General features: G+C 33.7%; 1 protein-coding gene across 2 annotated transcripts; it reads left to right on the top strand.

Moving 5' to 3' along the window:
* Positions 1–6319: 6319 nt before the first annotated feature.
* LOC120135004 (probable pectate lyase 1) lies at positions 6320–9174 on the top strand. 2 transcript variants are annotated; one of them, XM_039151371.1, is made up of 6 exons: positions 6320–6521; positions 6950–7006; positions 7524–7601; positions 7851–8499; positions 8589–8692; positions 8766–9174. In XM_039151371.1, exons 1-6 carry the CDS (start codon positions 6424–6426, stop codon positions 9124–9126), a joined length of 1347 nt encoding a protein of 448 aa, XP_039007302.1. In that variant the 5' UTR covers positions 6320–6423; the 3' UTR covers positions 9127–9174. The 2 variants fall into 2 exon arrangements, with proteins under 2 accessions (XP_039007302.1, XP_039007301.1); XM_039151370.1 differs by having other exon boundaries at positions 7524–7607; positions 7857–8499.
* The last annotated feature ends 11402 nt before the right edge of the window (positions 9175–20576 follow it).

The following is a 20576-nucleotide window of genomic DNA, read 5'->3' as shown; positions in this document are numbered from 1 at the left end:
TATTTATACTAACATATTAATAATAATATATTTGTTTTTATTTTAGGGTAAACTACACACATAATCATTTAATTATGGGGGGATTTCAATTTTACCATCAATCTTTCAATTTTATCCATCATATAATTAAACTATTTAAATAATGTCAATCAAGGCATCGTTGTTAACATTTGACAAAGAGTTGACGTGATAGCTAACAAAATTATTATAATTACACATGTAATCTACATTACTTATAGATTATATCAATTTATTGAATTAAAATCAAGATCAAATTAGATCTTATATCATGATTTTGTCACAAACTTTAACAATAGTAATAATTTTAACTTAAAGTACAAACTAAATATAACTAACCCCATGACAGATTGGTTGTCTTGGTCTACACTATCAATGGTCCAAATTATTGCAACTTAATCATGATGATTGATGAAATGTTTTCACCTTTTGCGGCAAAGAAAAAGGGTAAAAGTGCAAATAGAAAAAGAATGGGGGGTTCACAAAGCATGGAAGCTGCCATGATGGGTGCCAGTTTGTTGTTGAATCAAGCCGGGGGGGCCCTTAAACAAATTTAATGACCATTTTCTAAGAATTTAATGACCATTTTGTAGCTTCTAAAAGCTTAATAATCAAAACGATCTTTTGAATATAGCTCAATGACATCAATGTATTTTATCCTTATATTAGTGTGTAAAATTCAATTAGAACTCAACTCTAGTTGATATAAGTGGGATCAATCTATAGACCAACCATATGTTATTTGAACAAAAAATAAATAAAAATTGAGATTACTGAAATCAATTATTTAATTATATTTATAAAGTGATAGGATATAACGAAAAGCATCCGTCGATATTTTATCAAAAATAAAATTGAGTGATGATAATTGTAGCGCTAATGTGATACAGAGATGAAACTGTAAACTTTTATCTTTAGAGGAAGAAGATATAAAAAGGAAAAATGATGTTGAGACACATGTATTTTACGTCAATAAAAAAACAATCCACATTAGCACACATGGTTGTCTTTGAATTTTGTATAAGGTTGGGATGTTTTCCTCTTGACCAGTTGTGTTGGCCGTCGGATGATTATGGTGTGTTTTGGTGACAATGAATAAAATCTTTGGGCACCATTTTCCCCTTTTGTTGTCTTGGTTGAATCTTGACTCAATTGAGTTATGAGAGGGGTTTTAACGAGGCTCGATTCTCGTTTCAAAAAAAGTTACTATTTCATTTATGATTTAACATCCGAGTGTTCAAAATTAGAGCAAATCAAAGTTTTATGAGCAAATTATTTTTTTTAAAATTTAATGACCAAAATAAAAATGAGAAAAAACTTGAATGATAAAATATATAATTTTACACTTTTAATATCATAAGTTATTTATTTAAAATATTTTTGATCAATTATAATTAAAGTTTGATTTCGATTACGAACGGAGTAAACTGGGTTGGGAGGGTCTCATTTGTCTCTGTAATACTCGATCCAAATTAGTCGATCAATAAATCGAATATCAATAGTTATAAAAAAAATAAAGTTCAATTTGATCAAATAATTTGTGTAAAATTAATATGATTTGATTTCAAATTTATTAAAACTATTTTGAAATATTACGAGGAGTCAAATTTAAATAGATAAACTTAAAATAATTAAAAAATTATTCGAACTCTAATAATTTTAAAATCAAAACCTCAACTATCAAAATTAAGAAGGTATAGTGATAAGATTAGCTCCCAATATTTATTTAAATGGTCATTTTGATCATTATTTTTTGGATCATTTTAGTCTTTAATATTCTAATTTTTTATTAAAATAGTCTATGTTGAATAAAATCATTAATTAATAATGACCAATACATGCTACTGATATTATATTTTTATATGTGTTTAATTAATGATATGATATACATCAAGTCATCATTTTGGGTCAACGTGACATATATAGTGTCATTACTTCAAGTGGCATGGTACATCATTACTTTGGGTGACCTGACACATTATATCAACAGGGACTGAGCTAAAATAATATTTTTTAGGTATCAAATTTAAAATTTATATGAAGAATTTTTTTAAGTGGAAATTTTGAGTTTTAAAATTTTTATTGTTAAATATTTTTTTAAATGTAGGGTAAATTTCTTTTTTAAAAGTGTCGAAATCTTTTTAAAAGAAATGAGTGACATTTTTATTCTTTTATATTATATATATAATTTATATGGGCAGATATAAAAGTTTAGAAAATTTTGTAATACATATTGGCTCCGTAAGTGCACATAAACAATTAAACACATGTAGAAATAATACGTTAATAATATGTGTTGATTGTTAATCAATTAACATTTTTCAACCAGTTTGAATTATTTTGATAAAAATATACCAACAACCAGTTGGTCTAGTGAGATGAGACACTAGATCCTTAAGTAAGGTCAGAGATTCAAATCTTGGCCATTACGAATAGAGTAAACTGTTTAGAAAGGTCACCCTTGCCTCTGAAGTACTCGATATAGATTAATCGTATAAGCGTTGGAGACTAATTTTATCATTACGTCAACTAATAAATATGACTTGAATTGTGGTGGGCAAGTCCATAAGCTGGTACATCTTTATATTATGAAATAAATTGTTGCTGCATGCAATAGCACACACCCAGAATTCAATCTTACGAAACCAATATTTTGACTCAATTGTAGGATTGTTGAATTTATTTCACGAGATCTGATTACCCATTTGACTCAACTGCAAGATCGTTGAATCTATTATTTAAGTAAACTTAAAGTAATATTTAGTATTAATGTTTATGCAATTATTGATTTGTTGTATCGAGTTTATTGTTATAAATAATATAAATATCACATGATTTTTCATATTTATGAAAATAATAAAAATATTATTATTGTTGAATCAGTTAACCCGATTCACTCCACCAAAATCAAATGACGACATGAATTAATGATTAATTAAGTATTAGTTATTTGGTTTATTTTAACAATATTATAGGGGTGGTGTGATTTCTTCACTTGAATTTCACTCGGGAGTGTTCAAAAATATTTTGATTTTGATACGTTACTTCGTTGATCTCTTTTCCTCCATTTAGGATTAAGGATGCTTTTAACAGGGTACTCAATTAGGTTTACTATCGTTTAATAAATCTTATTTGCGGAGCTAAAACAATGGTAATTCATTGATCCGATTAAAAATTATTGGATATTTTTTTGAATAAAAATCGAGTTAAACATTTAACCTATTAATTTTTATAAATTGTATATTTTTTAATAGTTTGAGGTGATTATAAGATAATATTTGTTAATATATTTTTCAATCTATTGAAAATGCACACACCTTGTAATACAAAAGTAATTGTTTAAAACCGAGATACCTAAGGATAACAATATTCCTTCATTGAGATCATTTATTAAGTTCTATTCTTCTTCTTTTTTATTAATATAAGGGTATTATAAGATAATATTTGTTCGAAAGATTCTCAACCCATTTGACAATAAACGCTCAAACATCCCTGACATACGATGTGCTTGAATCCGAAACCTCTAGAAATAGCAACCATCTCTTTAACCATTAAGGTAACCTAGACGCGACATAAAAACACTTAAATTATTATTAGGGTAAATTACACCGTTCTTCAATGAACTTTATTCTTTATCATATTTTACTCACCCTACTTTCAATTTTTTTAAATTTGCTCACTAAACTTTACATATTGAATCATTTTGCTCACTCCTCTGCTATCTCTCTAATGTTGTGATGACGTGCCATTTTTTATTATTATTTAATATAAAATAATTGAAAATATAAAGGGTAACTAACATCATTCATCACTGAACTTTACTCCCTCTTATGTTGCTCACCCAACTATAAAATAGGGGGGAAAAGATGATTCGAAACGATGTCGTTTTGGTGTTTATTTGAGTTTTTCAAAACAACGTCGTTTTGATGCACGTGTCATGTCATAACATCGTTAAAATGTTGACGACTCAGTGAGCTTCAATCGGTAAAGTTCAACGAGCAAATTAGAAAATTTGAAAATATGGTGAATAAAATAGGAGAGATGATAAAGTTCAGTTAAAAACGGTGTAATTTACCCTTATTTTTAAATTATAAAAATGGCATGTAAGTGCAAAGTGTAACAACAAATTGGACGATCGTCATTGTTACCTCAACGGAAATTTCCCTCTAACATGATTCAATGTCGGTCGATATTTAATTTCAACAGAAGTCTTTTGTCATTATACCACGAATTTTGTTCCAAATACTTAACTTCAACATTTATCCTTTGTTAATGTACCATAACTATTAAATTACATTAAAATAATATTTTAGCACTGAAATTTTTAAAAATTATAAAATAAGCATTAAATTTATCAAACTATTATAAAATGATCATCACGCATAACATAATAATCAATTTCAATAAATTTAAGTATAATTTCATAATAAGTTAATAATATTTAAATAAAACCGTAATTATTCTTAAAAGAAAAATAAACAAAACACCAAACAAGGAGCTCGTTATTGTACCTAACAGCACACATGTGATGTCAAAAACAAATTAGAAAAAAATAAATTAATTTATCAATTTCGTACCTTCTTTTACTTCAATCTTGTTATTCAAAGGCCGTGATTGGCGCACACGTAATCCAATCCCAGCGATATCCCTATTAATTACAGTATTTATTAAATCAATTAGAGTATTTATTATTCGATTTTAACCAAATCAATCGATAAAATTAAAATTTAATATAAGAATTGATCATATATTTTGATATTAAATTGATTAACAATTAAGTAATATATATTAAACTCAAATCAATTAACACTTCATTATTATATTTCTTTTTTACTGATCTCTTAATTTTTCAGATCTTCGCTCTAATTAATTCAGACTGATCTGCATTGTACACTTGACTTTGATGGATGAAGAGTCAATTTTTTTATCACATTAGATACAATAAACTTTCAAGACCTCAATCTACTTTTAATCTAAATAAAAAAATCTCTCTAGTAAACTCAAATTAATCTAATTAACGAATTTTTCAAATATATATATATATATAACAAAAGTAACACCAAAATTCAATTAATTCGAAAACTGATTGAATTAGTCAAACTTTTTTCAATTCGGTTAATATTTTTTAGTTCGATTAATGGTTAAATTTTCTTTTGATTAGTTCGATTCAACCAATTACTAAACTAACTATTTAGACACTTAAATTAATGTTAGATTTTATGATCAACATTAATCAAAGGAATGGATGAATGAAATTGTAGACCATAAGGGTGCGTTTGGATGGGGGGAAAGAATATTACTGGGGGTAAAGTTTTTTTCAGAATATGGTACCCATGTTTAGATTGCAAAGATTTCCCATAAGGGGTAATAAGTCATTCCCAGTGACATTTTAGGGGCTTATTACCGGAAATGTCATTCCTCCAATCCCTTAGGTATTAATCTTTTCCCATGACTTTGGACTAAAATGCCCTTAAAACATTTTTTTCTCAAAAATAAATTGCAAATTTATCCTTAAACTATTTTAGATTTACAAAAAAAATTCCACAATTAGAATTTTATATCAAGTTCAGGGGTTAAAATAAAATTAAACCCTTTCATTAAACTAATTTGTCTTTTAAATTTTGTAAAAAAATTATATAAATTTTATGAATTTAAATTTTTTAAAGAAAATATATAGATTAAAAATAATAAAATTATATATTTTCTATGATCTTTTATACAAATATTTTATTTTGAATATTTAGAATTCAACTTGTTTAAAAAAACAAATATATAACAAGGAAAATTTGGTAAAATATACATTCCAATAATCTTTTATTTATTTAACCAAACATTGTAATCTTACATTACTGCTAAACAAACCAAACACAACAATGCAACATTCTCATTAATGTGTTAGATAATGTTACATTTTGGTAAGGATATTCCCGGAGGTAATGTTACATTCTATGAATCAAACGCACCCTAAGAGTTATGAAGAAAATAAGATTGATTTTTTAAAATATTTTTTATATTTTAAATCAATTATAAATTAAAGGAGTAAAAAAAATTAACCGTGGTTAAATGGGATGTGACTTAAGAAAGGAAGAGAGGGAATCAGTTAGTGGCGGTTAGGTAGCTTAGGTTTAGGTAATACATTGGTTAATGCAAGACCTAACTTTGCTTTCGTATTTTGGGTTAGGCGACGACGCCGTTTCTTCTGTTTTTTTCCTTTAGCTCGTCGCTCTATAAAAAACCGTTTCCTTGGAGGCTGGAGCGTGTCCTCTGACTCGCCCCGCTTCTTCTTCTTCGACTACTTTTCCTTTTCTTTTCTCAGTCTTTTCTCATTGTTTTCTTTATTGTCTGGATTTTCTGTTTGCATAGCGAGAAAAATTCTTGACTACATAAGAAGCAGAGAAAGTTGCAATGGCGGTTACAAACAAGTGGGTTTTCACCTCTTTAGCTCTTCTGTTTTTGCTTCTTGTCGGTGCAATGACTACTGCACGGACCGGCAACGCTTCCAGGTTTCTCTCTCCCCCTCTCTTCGAACTTCAATTCTATAGCTTTCTTTCTCTGCTACTTTTCGTTTTCTTTTCCAATTCCAGTAAAAGAAGGAAACAGAGCGCCTCTGTTTATTTAATAATGCCGGATTTTTCTCTTGCCAAAATCTTTCTTTTTCCTTTTTTTTATTTACTGAAACCGAGAAATAATCCAATTCGTGTAAAGTATTCATAGGATAGATCTTGAAGTATATTTTTGGAAAACGAATCTCATTCGCTAAAAGGAAACTGGAGTTTTGATTTGAAGGAATTCAAAACCTTCATTAACGCATATCAAGTGAGATCTCACTGTACATTTTCAATATATAAACAGAAAGTGCCTCGCCTCTTTTTTCTATTTGTTGCACATTTTCTCTATATAATTTTTCGCGTATATTTATCACCGTTTACAGCAATGTGGAAACGGAGAAGGAGCAGAGCTCAAAGAACTCAACAATGGCAGCAGCTAGGTAATACATTAGCTTTCACTTTCTGTAAAAAACAATGATCATCTCATCTCAGCCGTTAGTTTTGTCCTTTCGTTTACGTTTTCAGTTTGAACCGTTGGATAAGTGAAGACGGTTACCATTTTATTCATCCAAACAATAAATTAACGACTCTATAGCTGTTGAGATCCAAATCCTTGGATCCTAACCGTTTATTCCAACGCTACATTCCCTTCTCTCTTTGGTCAGAATACCGGAATTACCCTCCAAAAACGGAATATGAAAGTGCGTTTTGGTCATTTCCATAATCCTCGTCGGTGGTTCACTCGCCTCTTCTTGTTCCACCACCGCTCTTTTAACGGTTTTGGGAGTTTCGGTGCAGCTCTTGAGCAGTGTACTTGCTGCAATTTTATATATCTATTTACGTACTGTCGTTTAGAGATCGACACGTTTCTGGAATTTATTTGCAGAAATTAATAATAATAAACAATATTTTATTCTGCTTCACTTTAATTATGACTTTTCATTGGGTGATTTTCAGGTCAGAGGAGGTTGAGCCACTGAACGAGCATGCTGTTCCTGACCCAGAGGCAGTAGCAGCCGAGGTCGAATCTGTCATTGCCATGTGAGTCCCTCATTTTTTTTAGAGAACCTTTTTATTTAATTATGTTAAAATAAATTGTTTACTTATTAAAATTTAAAAAATATAAATTAATAATTAAATTATTGCATGATGTTGTTGATTTACCCCCCACCGTCAATAATTTCCTCACCTCACCAAAAACCAGAAATCATAATTTTTACTTTTACTACGACAGCTTGTGATTTTATTGCATGTTAATAATGCCTACATGCACATTTGACATGATGACAGGAACATTCGCAATGTGACTGAGAGGAGGAAGCTGGGGTTCTTCACGTGTGGAACTGGTAACCCTATTGATGATTGCTGGCGTTGTGATGCAGATTGGCAGAAGAACAGGAAGAGGCTGGCTGATTGCGGCATCGGTTTCGGAAGGAATGCTATTGGTGGCCGCGATGGGCGTTTCTATGTCGTCACCGACCCTAACGACGATGACCCCGTTAACCCGAAACCCGGTACCTTGCGTCATGCCGTCATCCAGGACGAGCCTCTGTGGATTGTGTTCAAGAGGGACATGGTGATTCAATTGAAGCAGGAGCTGATTATGAACAGTTTTAAGACCATTGATGGTCGTGGTGCCAATGTACACATTGCCAATGGGGCGTGTATCACGATCCAGTATGTTACCAATGTGATTATCCATGGTCTCCACATCCATGACTGTAAGCCTACCGGCAACGCCATGGTGAGAAGCTCACCGTCTCACTTTGGGTGGAGGACGATGGCCGACGGTGATGCGATCTCCATTTTCGGTTCGAGCCACGTTTGGGTTGATCACAACTCCCTCTCTAATTGTGCTGATGGTCTTGTTGATGCTGTCATGGGCTCGACTGCCATTACAGTCTCCAACAACCACATGACCCACCACAATGAGGTAAATGTCTGCTTCTTCATATACTTTTTTATCCATGGCATCATCATTAATGGTAAAGCTAACTATTTTGAAACCGCGATTAAATGTAGGTTATGCTGCTAGGCCACAGTGACTCGTACACAAGGGACAAACAGATGCAAGTGACCATCGCTTACAACCATTTTGGAGAGGGACTTATCCAGAGAATGCCAAGGTAAATCCATCAATTGAAGTGAAGGAATCAAGTAAAATGAATCTGACAACATTCTTTTTATTGATTAATGCAGGTGCAGGCATGGGTATTTCCATGTGGTGAACAATGACTACACACACTGGGAAATGTATGCCATTGGTGGGAGTGCAAACCCAACCATCAACAGCCAGGGGAACAGATATGCAGCTCCGATAAATCCATTTGCAAAGGAGGTTACAAAGAGAGTGGAGACACCTGCAAACCAGTGGAAGAGCTGGAACTGGAGATCAGAAGGAGACTTGTTGCTCAATGGTGCTTACTTCACTCCATCAGGAGCTGGAGCCTCAGCCAGCTACGCCAGAGCCTCAAGCCTGGGAGCCAAGTCCTCCGCCATGGTTGGGGCAATGACTTCCAATGCCGGTGCTCTTCCTTGCCGCCGAGGCAGGCAATGCTAGCATACCCATCCCCCTACTCAATTAAATCGGCTGAAAATCAACCATTTTCCCCGATTCTTGAAAAAAAAATATTAAAGCACTACCCACTAAAATATCCATCCATCCATTGTTGGTTTTTTACGTTTTCACCTATGCCTCTGACAAAGTGTACATTTTTTACACATTGTCATTATGTTGTCTCTGTCCTTGTTTGTCAAGCTGTTTTATTTTCTCAACCTCGGCCTGCTTCAGCTCAAGTGAACCCCCAAAACAACCGAAGAAACAGCAGGTGCGGAAGCGTTGTCCTTTCTTTTTCCCTCCTACCAAGTTCCTCCTCTGGTCATGCTCAGTTTTACCCATCTCTAAACAAAAAAAAACCATCCTTTGGTCTCTCCACATACTCATGGTCATTTGGGTTTATAATATAGGATTGAATGATTTTGTGAGTTCTTTTTTCTACCCTCAATTGTGTCTAAGCTTCCAAAGCAAAAGTATGAATGTAAAAGTGGCGAGATATATTGAAAAGACTTTTGTTACAAATGATGGATAATATAGTCAAATTCTTTTTTTGCTTTTTGCTTTTGGTGGGAACTTTGATATCACCCTGGCCTGTGTGTTTTTATGTTGGTTTGGTCTGGCAGGCAATAGGAAGGGGGAATGCCATTCATTACTATTGGTTTCACTCTTTTGAACCGACACGACCTAAAAGGCCAATGATCAATGACTTTGTTTCCTCTTAGCTTTTAATGGGTCTTACTGTCACCAAACCATTAAAGCAGAGTCCTACCCCCACATCGCTTTAAACATGTAAGAACTTAAAAGCATGCAACCACCTAGGCCAAACATCAATACCAGCAACTTAGGGATGGTAATTTCCTAAACCAACATCAAAATGAAATCGAAATTGAATAAAACTTTCTAAATTTTGAATTGAGGTTGAGACAACCCAAAGAACTCACATTGTCCCGTTGTATTGCCGTCTCTATAATGCAATTCTCGTCATATAAATTTAATACTAATTTAGTTGATGAAATATATATTATATCATCACTTTAATATAAACCAAATTTGAGTCTGATTTTAAAATCTAAAAACAAAAACCAAAGCATTGAGAGAGGCAAAAGGCAGAGCCACGTGGAAGATGGCGACTGTAGCATGTGGCATGTGAGAGGGAAGCCTTTGCATCTCAGAAAATGGGAATGGGGACCATCACTACAATTCCCTTTCGCCAGTTTCTCCAATTTAAACCCATTGGTTAGTTTTCCTGGTGTTCTCCACTATATGTATTAAATTGCATACTTGTATGCATTGGAATCCAACTCTATTGACTCCACAAATTAATAATTTGGGATGAGTTTTTTTTTATTAATATGGGATAAATACAAGACAATATATGTTTAAAAATAACTCTGAACTTTTTGATATTGAATGCTCACACCCCTAACATATATAGTACTCGAACCCGAGTCTTCAAAAAATATCAACAATTTCTTTATCGTGGAGACTACTTAATTCGTGCTATTTGGGATAAGTTAAATTATAGAATTATTCGAACATTTGAATTTTAAAAATATTTATTTATATATTATATAATACAATTATAAAGTTATATATTATCGAGATAGTATCCTATTATATAATGTATTTTTTTTAATTTTACATATTATCGAGATAGTATCCTATTATATAATGTAATTTTTTTAATTCTATACAATTTTATTATCATCGTTGGACGAGTAAAAATATATGATTGAGATTAACAGTAAACATCGGCAAATGCCGTCTGCAACCACAAGACGATAAAGCAGGATGTCCTTCATGTGGCTATTAGGCATTTCATGGACCATAAAATCATTAACATAAATGCGGCACTATGCGAGATCCTCGAGCAGCACATTCCGTGGAAGTACAAGAAACAACACTCTTCCTGCCACTATTTTCTATGCCCGTGTTTTCATTTCCGTCCATTTTCCGATCGATATTTAAATTACTAAAGAATAACAATATACATGGAGCAGCACTTTCTGATTGATATACAATTTGGCTCTCATTCACTTAAGAAAGCAAAAATTTATACAATTGAATAACAAAGTCCTTGTGCTCCATTATTGTCATATTTAGACCATTTCATTGTCAAAATTTAACTCGAAAGATATAAGAGTTAAGGGAAGAAAATAGAAACATAATCTCGGGAACATACCGGAGTTTTCCCAAGAAAGGTAGCAGGTTCAGCATCAGGACCGAGGGCAAACGAAAATGCGCATAAAGCATAAGCTGACTCATCATCGTAAGCCATCAACAAGTTATTCAGACCTAGCGGAAAGCTTATGAGAGTGAAGTAGACAGGTTAAGGAAGAGTATCCCGAAGCATCTTCAAATTGTCATCACGGAGGTTTAAAAGAAGGAAATGAAATGAAATGAAATGAAAGAATGTATCGTAAGAACAGAACCTTCGTGGCCAATCTTCTGCAAAAACCACTTGCTGCAGGACACATTAGACGATGACAATTAGATTGCATACAACAAGAACCTCAACATCACATTGAAAAAGGGAAAAGAACAATATCATGAGACCTACATTATCTGCAAAATCATCTAAAAGTGAGGAGCGAACCAAGAGGAGGAGGAATTTATTAGAATCCAAACAGAAAAGAAAAGGTCCTAAAATATAAGGTTTATTACATTTGAGAGCAGTTGCCATCCCCTGTCCCAGTAAGGGATTTTACTAATAAACGAGCCTCCACTGTCGAAACGATCATTTTCCACGAGTATATAACACATATTGGCAATGCATGAAAGGTATTTGAGGATTCAAATCAAAATAAAACCCTCAAGAAACAATAACTAAAAGGAGTCGATTATCGTTACGAAAGATCATGGTTGAACATGCAAAAGAATATGTTCAAAATGGTTAGGCATTTGCTTATTATCATAATGTAAGCCTAATAAGATTTCATGCTCAATAAAATAATCATAAACTCCATAGGTTCAGTTCACCAAAAACCAAATCACCAGAAGCACAGATAAACTTTTTTTTTGTACATTTTAATGCTATTGAAACTGAAATGAGAAGAAAACTTACACCTTTCAAATTTAGCTACTGGAATGGGACAGAACTTACGTGCACGGTCACATGTCCCATACCATACCTAATAATGACCCGGTCACATATTACAATAAAAAAGTTTTCAACTTTGCAAGTCATTGACCACACGATTATTATAATGCATAAACAGTCCTCACAATCCGTAGAACACCAATAATTACGATTAATTTTTAAAAAACAATAATTTACAATTTTTCAGCTTTTGCTGAGTCATTGATTATCTGCTTTTTGACTTCGATTTCTATATATATTTCCCACTATAATCGAAAAATGCTGTCTAATTCTCCATCGATCTCACCCACCACTGTGCATGTACTTTTAAGTCCCTTCACCTATAAAAGCAAGCAAAGTGATCAACTCCAACTCACTCAAAAACCAAATAAACATTCCCAAAAAAAAAAAACATGGGTGGTCGGAACAATCTCGTTGTGTTCCTCGTTCCGGTTCTTATAACCATCAGCCTCTCGTCGTCGGTTCTCGGAATACAACGCAATAAATTAGCTACGATCCACGTAATGAATTCAATGCCGAAGGGTTCGGGGCCGATGCAAGTCCATTGCAAGTCGAGGTACACCGATTACAGGATGCAGCAAGTGGGCGAAGGGGACGGATATCGATGCGACGTTCGAGAGAGGGCCTTGTATTATTGTATGGCGATATTGGGACGGCGAGTGGCGTCGTGGCATGCCTTTCAGCCGCGCCGGGATGGGAGCCGGAAGGCGGTTTATTGGTTGCTTAAGGACCATGGGATCTTCCTTAGTTGGGATAACTCGAGCTGGGTTCGTAAATCCATGTGGGAAACCGAGTGAAATCCCAGCTTGGGGACTTAGGTTTGCTTGCTTGGGGACTTAGGTTTGCTTGCTTGGGGACTTGGGTTTGCTTGCTTGTGTGCGTATGTATTTGGTTTCTTTATGCTCTTTGTTGTTCAGAATATACAAAATTTGTGTGTTGTATATTGTAATGCAATTCATGGTGATGAATTGTTGCGTTGTAGTTTATGATATATTCTGTAATAAAAAAATTAGTTTTTTTTAAGTGTGAACTAACTTATCTCAGTAGTTAAAGGAATCGTTATTATTTTTTGAAGTTATGAATTCAAACACATTGATTATAATAGGATAATTGAACGTCTATTGTCAAATAAACGATAATATTTAGAACAAATGTCAGTTTGTACTCGGGTAAATAAATTAAAATCAGTTCTTTACTGTGAACATTTATCACAAAGTTTATTTGGATGGACGGACGAGATTAATTTTAGTTAAATTAGTTATCATTCAACGTCCAATAGTTAAACACTTTATCTTATTTAAAATATGCACGGTTATGATCGAGACATGTGACGTCGACATGTTAACTGGTTTGAAACCTTTAAAATTCCAAGGATTTGAACTTTTTTTATTGTTGTGACCCTCCTGTTCTAAGACTTAATCTTGATTAATTTGGATCGATTTAGATCGCACACCTGATTTTAGTAGGTGAGTTTCCTAGCGGAGATTTTCTGTATACACAATTTTTTTCAAAATCATACCTAGCGTTTAGTTTTTATTTCATTTTAGTATTACGCCATTAAAAACTTAACGTGTTTAGTACTTAAACTATCAATTTCGGTCTGTTTTAGTATCTAAACTTTCATTTTTTTCAAAATTTAACATTAAATTTTGAACAAGATACTAAAATGAAGCAAAAACTAATGTTTTTAATAGCGGGATATTAAAATTAAACAAAAACTAAAATTTAAGTACTAAAACGGATAAAAACTTATAATTTAGATATTAAATGCATAATTTATCATATATTTAAAGATAGTATCACCCAGAATCTTGAAGTTATAGTTTTTGGTCTCCGAATATTCAAAACATATAATGCTTGATGATATATTATTGAACAAAATATTTATTCTAATAAATGTTATTTATTCAGGTAAGATTAATTATTTCTTTTATAAAGAGAGAAGTAATATTATAAGTGTTGGGTGTGAATCCCATTACGTGGGGGAACCATCACCTTAAAAAAGGGTTGCAACATAAAACAAGAGTTGCACCTTAAAATGTGGTGCAAATGTGATACAACTTGAAAAAGTGATATAATCTAAAAAGTGGTACAACTATAAAATAGGTTGCGACTTCAATTAGCAACCATAAAATAGGTTGTTTATTTGTTAAAAAGGTTTTATTGTGCATTTATTGTTCTTCTTTAACTTTGGTGAAAAGCTATTTTTTGATCTTTGTGTGTGGGCAATACAATAGCCACAAAAATCAGATTCGATTTTGTGTGTATGAAGAGAGAAGCTCACGTTCGAGAGAAAATGAGAGGACAAAAGCTGTTTTTGTGAAGTTTGCACAACAATGATCAACTCTTCAATCGGAGGTCCATCCGTGGTTCGATTAAGCTAATTTTGTAACATCTTCAGTGAGGGATTTTGTAACACCTTCTTAGCTACTTGGTTGTGGCTCGAGGAAAGAAGAGTTCAAATTTGTATTTGATGCAAGCTTCAATTTCTAGAGACACTGTGAATCTGACAGTGAATGATAGTTCAACTGAGTTGTTGCATAAACGGCTTAGTCACATGAGTTAGAATGGGCTTAAATGTTTAGTGAATAAGAATCAATTTTCGGGGTTAAAGAATGCTACACTGAAAAATTATGTTCATTGTCTAGCGGGGAATCATATAAGAATTTATTTTAAAAGCCATCCTCCTTATAGAAGATCAGAGTTGCTAGAGTTGGTCCATTCAGATGTTTGTATTCCAATAAAGGTAAGGTCATATGGCGGTGCATTTTATTTTGTGACTTTCATTGATGATTGTTTAAGAAAGTTGTGGGTCTATACTTTAAAGTCGAAAGACCAAGTTTTAGAGGTGTTTAAACAGTTTTAAGCATCAGTTGAAAGGGAAACAAGGAATAAGTTGAAGTGCATTAATACTGATAATGGTGGCGAGTACACAAGGGTATTTCATGAGTATTGTCTGCGACAGAGAATCAGACATCAAAGGACACCATCGAAGACTCCATAGTTGAATGGTTTGGCTGAAAGAATGAACTGAACATTGATATAGAAAGTCAGATGTTTGTTGTCAGATGTAAAGTTGCCAATATCATTTTAAGTTGAAGCTTTGAATACAGTGACTCATGTGATTAATCTGTCTCCTAGTTTTCCTTTGCGAGGTGATGTACCAAATAGAGTTAGGTTTGGTAAAGATGTGTCATATGAACACCTTCGTGTGTTCGGTTGTAAAGCATTTGTTCATATTTCAAAGGATGAAAGATTTAAGTTGGATGCCAAGACTCGACAATCCATCTTTATTGGTTATGGTCTAGATGGTGAGTTTGATTATAGAATCTATGATCTAGTTCAAAAGAAACTCGTGAGAAGCCGATATGTTATTTTTATTAAAAATCAGTCCATTGATGACAATGATAAGACAAAAAAAACGGATTCATAAGATAGTGGTGACCTAATCGACGTAAATCTTGTTCCTTTAGACCCTTCACCAGATCATATTCAAGATGATGTGCATGGTGATGTTCATGATGACCAGAAATATATAGGTGACTTTGATGCGATGATGTTGTGAATGATCAACAACAAACACCTATAGCTCCACTAGCAGTTCCACTTTCGAGGTCTTCCAGAGATCGACGATCTTCTGTCAGGTATTCTTCTTATGAGTATGTTTTTTAACTGACAGGGGAGAACTTGAGTGTTATGAAGAGGCTATGGAGAGTGAATGCAAAGATTAGTGGGTTGAAGCAATGAAAGATGAACTTCAATCCTTGTATGAAAACCATACCTTAGAGTTGGTGAAATTGCCTAAGGGTAAAAAAGCTTTGAAAAACCGGTGGGTTTACAGGTTGAAGCAAGAAGAGAAGTCTTCATCTCCATGATGCATAGCTAGATTGCTCGTCAAGGGTTATACTTAAAAAAATGGATTGATTTTGAAGAAATATTTTTTCCCGTTGTGAAAATATCATATATCAGAACCATACTGAGTTTGGCAGGTTGTTATGACTTGGAGGTTGAACAAATGGATGTGAAAACAATTTTTCTTAATGGTGATTTAGAGGAAGTGGAGAAACCAGAGAGATTTGTTGCACAATGGAAGGAGGACTACGTGTGCAGGTTGAAGAAGAGCTTGTACAGTTTGAAGCAAGCTACAAGGCAATGGTACAAGAAGTATGAGTCTGTTAAGGGGAAGAAAGCCTACAATAAGACTACTTTCCTTTTGCTCTATGTTGATGATATGTTTTTTATTGGTTGTAATGCTTTTAGAATTGAGAAGTTGAAGCATGAGTTGAGTAAATCCTTTGTGATGAAAGATTTGGGGTCAGCAAAACAAATTTTTGCCATAAAATTGACACGTGATAGAAATGCCAAGAAATTATGGTTATCACAAGAGAGGTACATTGAAAAGGTACTTCAGAGATTCAATATGAACAAAGCTAAAACAGTGAATACTCCCTTTGCAACGCACTTTAGATTGAGTTTTACTCATAGTCCTTCCACAGAAAATGAGAAAGAAGAGATGCAGAAAGTTCCTTACTCTTCAGTCATGGATAGTTTGATGTATGCAATGGTATGCACAAGACCGAACTTGGCTTATGATGTTGGTACAGAGAGTCGGTTTCTTTCTAATCCATGCAGAGAGCATTACAATACAATGAAATGGATCTTGAGATATCTCCGTGTTATTTCCAACTTGAAACTTTGTTTCAACAATGAGAAACATGTTCTTGTTGGATATACAGATTCAGATATGGTTGGAGACATTAACTTTAGGAGATCTACTTCAAGTTATTTGATCACTTATACAGAGGAGTTGTGGCATGGCAATAGAGATTGCAAAAGTATGTTGCATTGTCCACCATCGAATTAGAGTTCATTGCAGTGACCGAAGCTTGCAATGAGATGAAGAAATTTATGCATGAAATTGGTTTTACTCAAGAGAGGTATGTCATGTATTGTGATAGTCAGAGCGCGATGTTCTTACAACTTTTCATGCTAAATCAAAGCATATTGATGTGAGTACCATTGGATACAAGATGTTCTTGAACCTAAGTTGTTAGAGCTTGAGAAGTTTCACACTGCTGATAATTGTGCTGATATGTTGACGAAAACTTTACCAAGAGCGAGGTTTCAAGCATGTTGTTTGACCTCCAGCATAGAGGCATTCCCCACTTGGGTGTGGGTTCCACTATGTGGTGAACCTATCACCTTAAAAAAAAGGTTGCAACATAAATAGGAATTGCAACCTAAAATGTGGTGGCAACTTCAAAAAGTAGTGCAACCTGAAAAGGTGGTGCAACCATAAAATAGGTTGTAACTTAAAATGACAACCATAAAATAGATTGTTTATTTGTTGAAAAAAGTTTTGCCATTCATTTATTGTTCCTCTTTGACTTTGATGAAAAACTATTTTTTACTTTTTGACTTTTTGTGTGGGTAGTATAATATCCACAAAAATCAGATTTGATTTTTTGTGTGTGAAGAGAGAAGCTCATGTTCAAGAGAGAAAGACAGAGGAGAAAAATTGTTTTTGTGAAGTTTGCACAGCAGTGATCAACTCTTCAATCGATGATCCATCTGTGGTTCGATTGAGTTGATTTTTGGACAACAGCTAGGCGACTTGGTGTTCTTGAGTTTGTACGGTCGGATTTTTTATTCGAGTTCTGTAGCGACAAGAATCATCAACTTTCAACATCTGCATTTTCGTATTTTCTCCTATTTCTCTCTCTTTTGTTAAAAATTACATGTTGTTAGTCTTGTTGCAGTTGAATGTTTGTTGTAGGCTTAATATTGTGATCTTGTAGTTGAACACTTGATGATAGTGGAGCTTTTGATTAGACTGTAAAATCCCGTAATTTTTACCCTTGATTTAGAGGAATTTTCCACGTAAAAATTTCAGTGTCTCATTTTTTTGCTTTTGTGGTTGCATTGGTTGATGTTTGGGTGGTTAGTATTGCCAGATAACAAATATTTAGTGATGTAAGGAGAATCTACACACTTTGGTGAGAAGAGTAGATAGCCTTATTGTGTCCCGATCTAGGATTGACAAGTACTGATGTCCTCAAATTTATAAGTTTGGGCTGCAAAATAAGATAAGAAAATATGTTTAATAATGGACTTAATAAAGGGTAATAATATAAGTAATGAAAATAAATAATAAGAATGAAATGAAATAAATAAAAAGATAGAGATGGCTGCGGAATTGATGGAAGCGATGGATGATGTTGATGATGAAATGGCAATGGTGGTGATGTTGTATCTCAAACACGCCAAAGATGAAATAGTGCTAAGGAGCACAATCCCGGTCTTCACAAACTTGCTTGAGGGGTGGTGATAGTGTCTTCAACCCACTAGATAACAATCTAGGAATTTAGGAATCAAAATGGAAGGAATGACGCCACAAGTATAGGAACTACACTTGTTTAATCGATAAAGTTCACAAAGAACTTTGAAGAGAAATAACTCACAAGAGTAATTTTATATATGAGATGATATGCTTACAAATGAAATGCACTAACCTATTTATAGTTTTTCAAAGGGTTTAGACCGAATAGATACATGATGGTTCGGCCATGGATGAAACCCCTTTGAAAATACATGATTTTTAAATGAAAATACATGATTTTAATGAAGATACATGCTCTTGGCCGAATGGTAAGGTGTTGGTTCGGCCTATGGATGTTTTAAATGCTTTTGGAAGTCATTTGGGCGCCAAAATGGAGAGGAATAAGTCTTTGGCCGAATAGGAAGCATCCCTTGGTGTTTTGGCGCCTATTTGATGTCACATGGAGTGCACATGCTTGAATGATGCACATGGCAGCCTACTTGAACGCACATGGGTCTTCTTGCAAGGATTTGGTGAGGTTGAAACCATATGATAATGTCTTGAAGTCCATGGAATGAAGATGGCAGCAACTAGGCGTGACTTGGCTTCCAACATGCATCTAGGTGTCATGGTCTTCAATGGGCAGCAACTTGTCATGAAAGGTCACATTTGTGGAAGGTAACCTTTCATCATTTGAGCTACTTCCCATGTGTATGAGCTGAAGATGAGCTGGTCATAGGTGAATTATATGAAGATGAGTCTTTGGCCAGCTCCTTGTGAAAAGGCACCTCTTGGAATGGCAACTCTTCGCGAAAAGGTACGAATCCACAAAAATTGACTTAGACCATATTTGAAGTACTCTGTGTGGTGGTGATGATGGTGCAACTCTCCAGCTGAAATGAGGTCTCTAGCTAGCTCAAAAGTCCAGCTCAAGTGAGCTATGAGCTTGGGGGTCAGCTGATAACTTTTCACCATTTGTTCTTCATGATCTCCTGAGTCATCCTATGTAAGTTTTCCTAGCTCCTTATCCTTAGTTAAGCTCAAATGTAGCTCCCAAGTGTCGGTCGAATATTCCTACATGCATAACATAAAGAAATAAACTAAGTATATAAACTATATAATGCATATAATATAATGATGTGCATATTATAAAGATGTGAACTATAGGTTATAATAATAACTCATGCATCATATGATAATGAATGAATATTAATATTATAACTATAGATTATATACATGAATATCAATCAATGATACAAACCATAGGATATAATGAATGAATGCACATACTATGATAATTCAAGTATAGTCTAATGTGCAAATGTATGCTCATAATAATATATATAGTGCATAAATAAGTAAATATAAGATAAAGTATGGAAGAACTCCCTTAGAACCAGCTTTGAATAACATCCATGGTGTGATCAAGTCATGGAGAAAATTGGAGCTAGATAGGATCACATCATCCTCCCCTTCTTTTGGGTGATTTGTCCTCAAATCGAAAGGTGAATTCTCCTTAGTATATGCCCATTCAATCGTTGTTGGTTTGCCTCCATATGTCATCTTTGTGAAAGGATTCTTATCAAAAGTCATATCCCTTGAATTAGTTCGTTGAATGTCCATGACTTCTTTTCGCACTCCAAAAGACATATTATTTGGTTTCCCAAAGATCACGTCCTTTGAATGAAAAGTCATATCTTCTAGCACTTGAGAAGATAATTCTCTTAAGCTTCCAAAGATCACGCCTTTTGGTTCCTCCATTTGACAAATTGCATCATTTGGAATATCTCCTTGATCCGACACATCATATTCATTAAAAAGAATATGTATATCTTCAACTCCACTCTTTGAATCATCATGATGGTTTGTGGAGAGTATTAACCTTTGAAACTTCTTGAAATACTTGAGTTCAATGGACCAATCAAGCTTATAACCACAAAGGATCTTACCATTATTGGTTGGTAGGATAATACCATGTACATAACTCAAATTCCTGCAAAGTAAATCAAAGTTAAAATATAAGAAATTATTGAC

This window comes from Hibiscus syriacus, unplaced genomic scaffold, assembly GCF_006381635.1.
Source record: "Hibiscus syriacus cultivar Baekdansim isolate YM2019G1 unplaced genomic scaffold, ASM638163v2 tig00110602_pilon, whole genome shotgun sequence".
Lineage (NCBI taxonomy): Eukaryota > Viridiplantae > Streptophyta > Magnoliopsida > Malvales > Malvaceae > Hibiscus > Hibiscus syriacus.
Note: the sequence above shows the minus strand (reverse complement) of the source record. Positions and strands in the feature narration are given on the sequence as shown.

Excerpts from the sequence above, each read along its gene's own strand:
- LOC120135004 (XM_039151371.1), top strand. The coding sequence starts at position 6,424 with ATGGCGGTTACAAACAAGTGGGTTTTCACCTCTTTAGCTCTTCTGTTT. Across the intron at positions 6,522-6,949 it reads CGGACCGGCAACGCTTCCAG|CAATGTGGAAACGGAGAAGG; the intron begins GTTTCTCTCTCC and ends CACCGTTTACAG. Across the intron at positions 7,602-7,850 it reads GCCGAGGTCGAATCTGTCAT|TGACAGGAACATTCGCAATG; the intron begins TGCCATGTGAGT and ends CATTTGACATGA.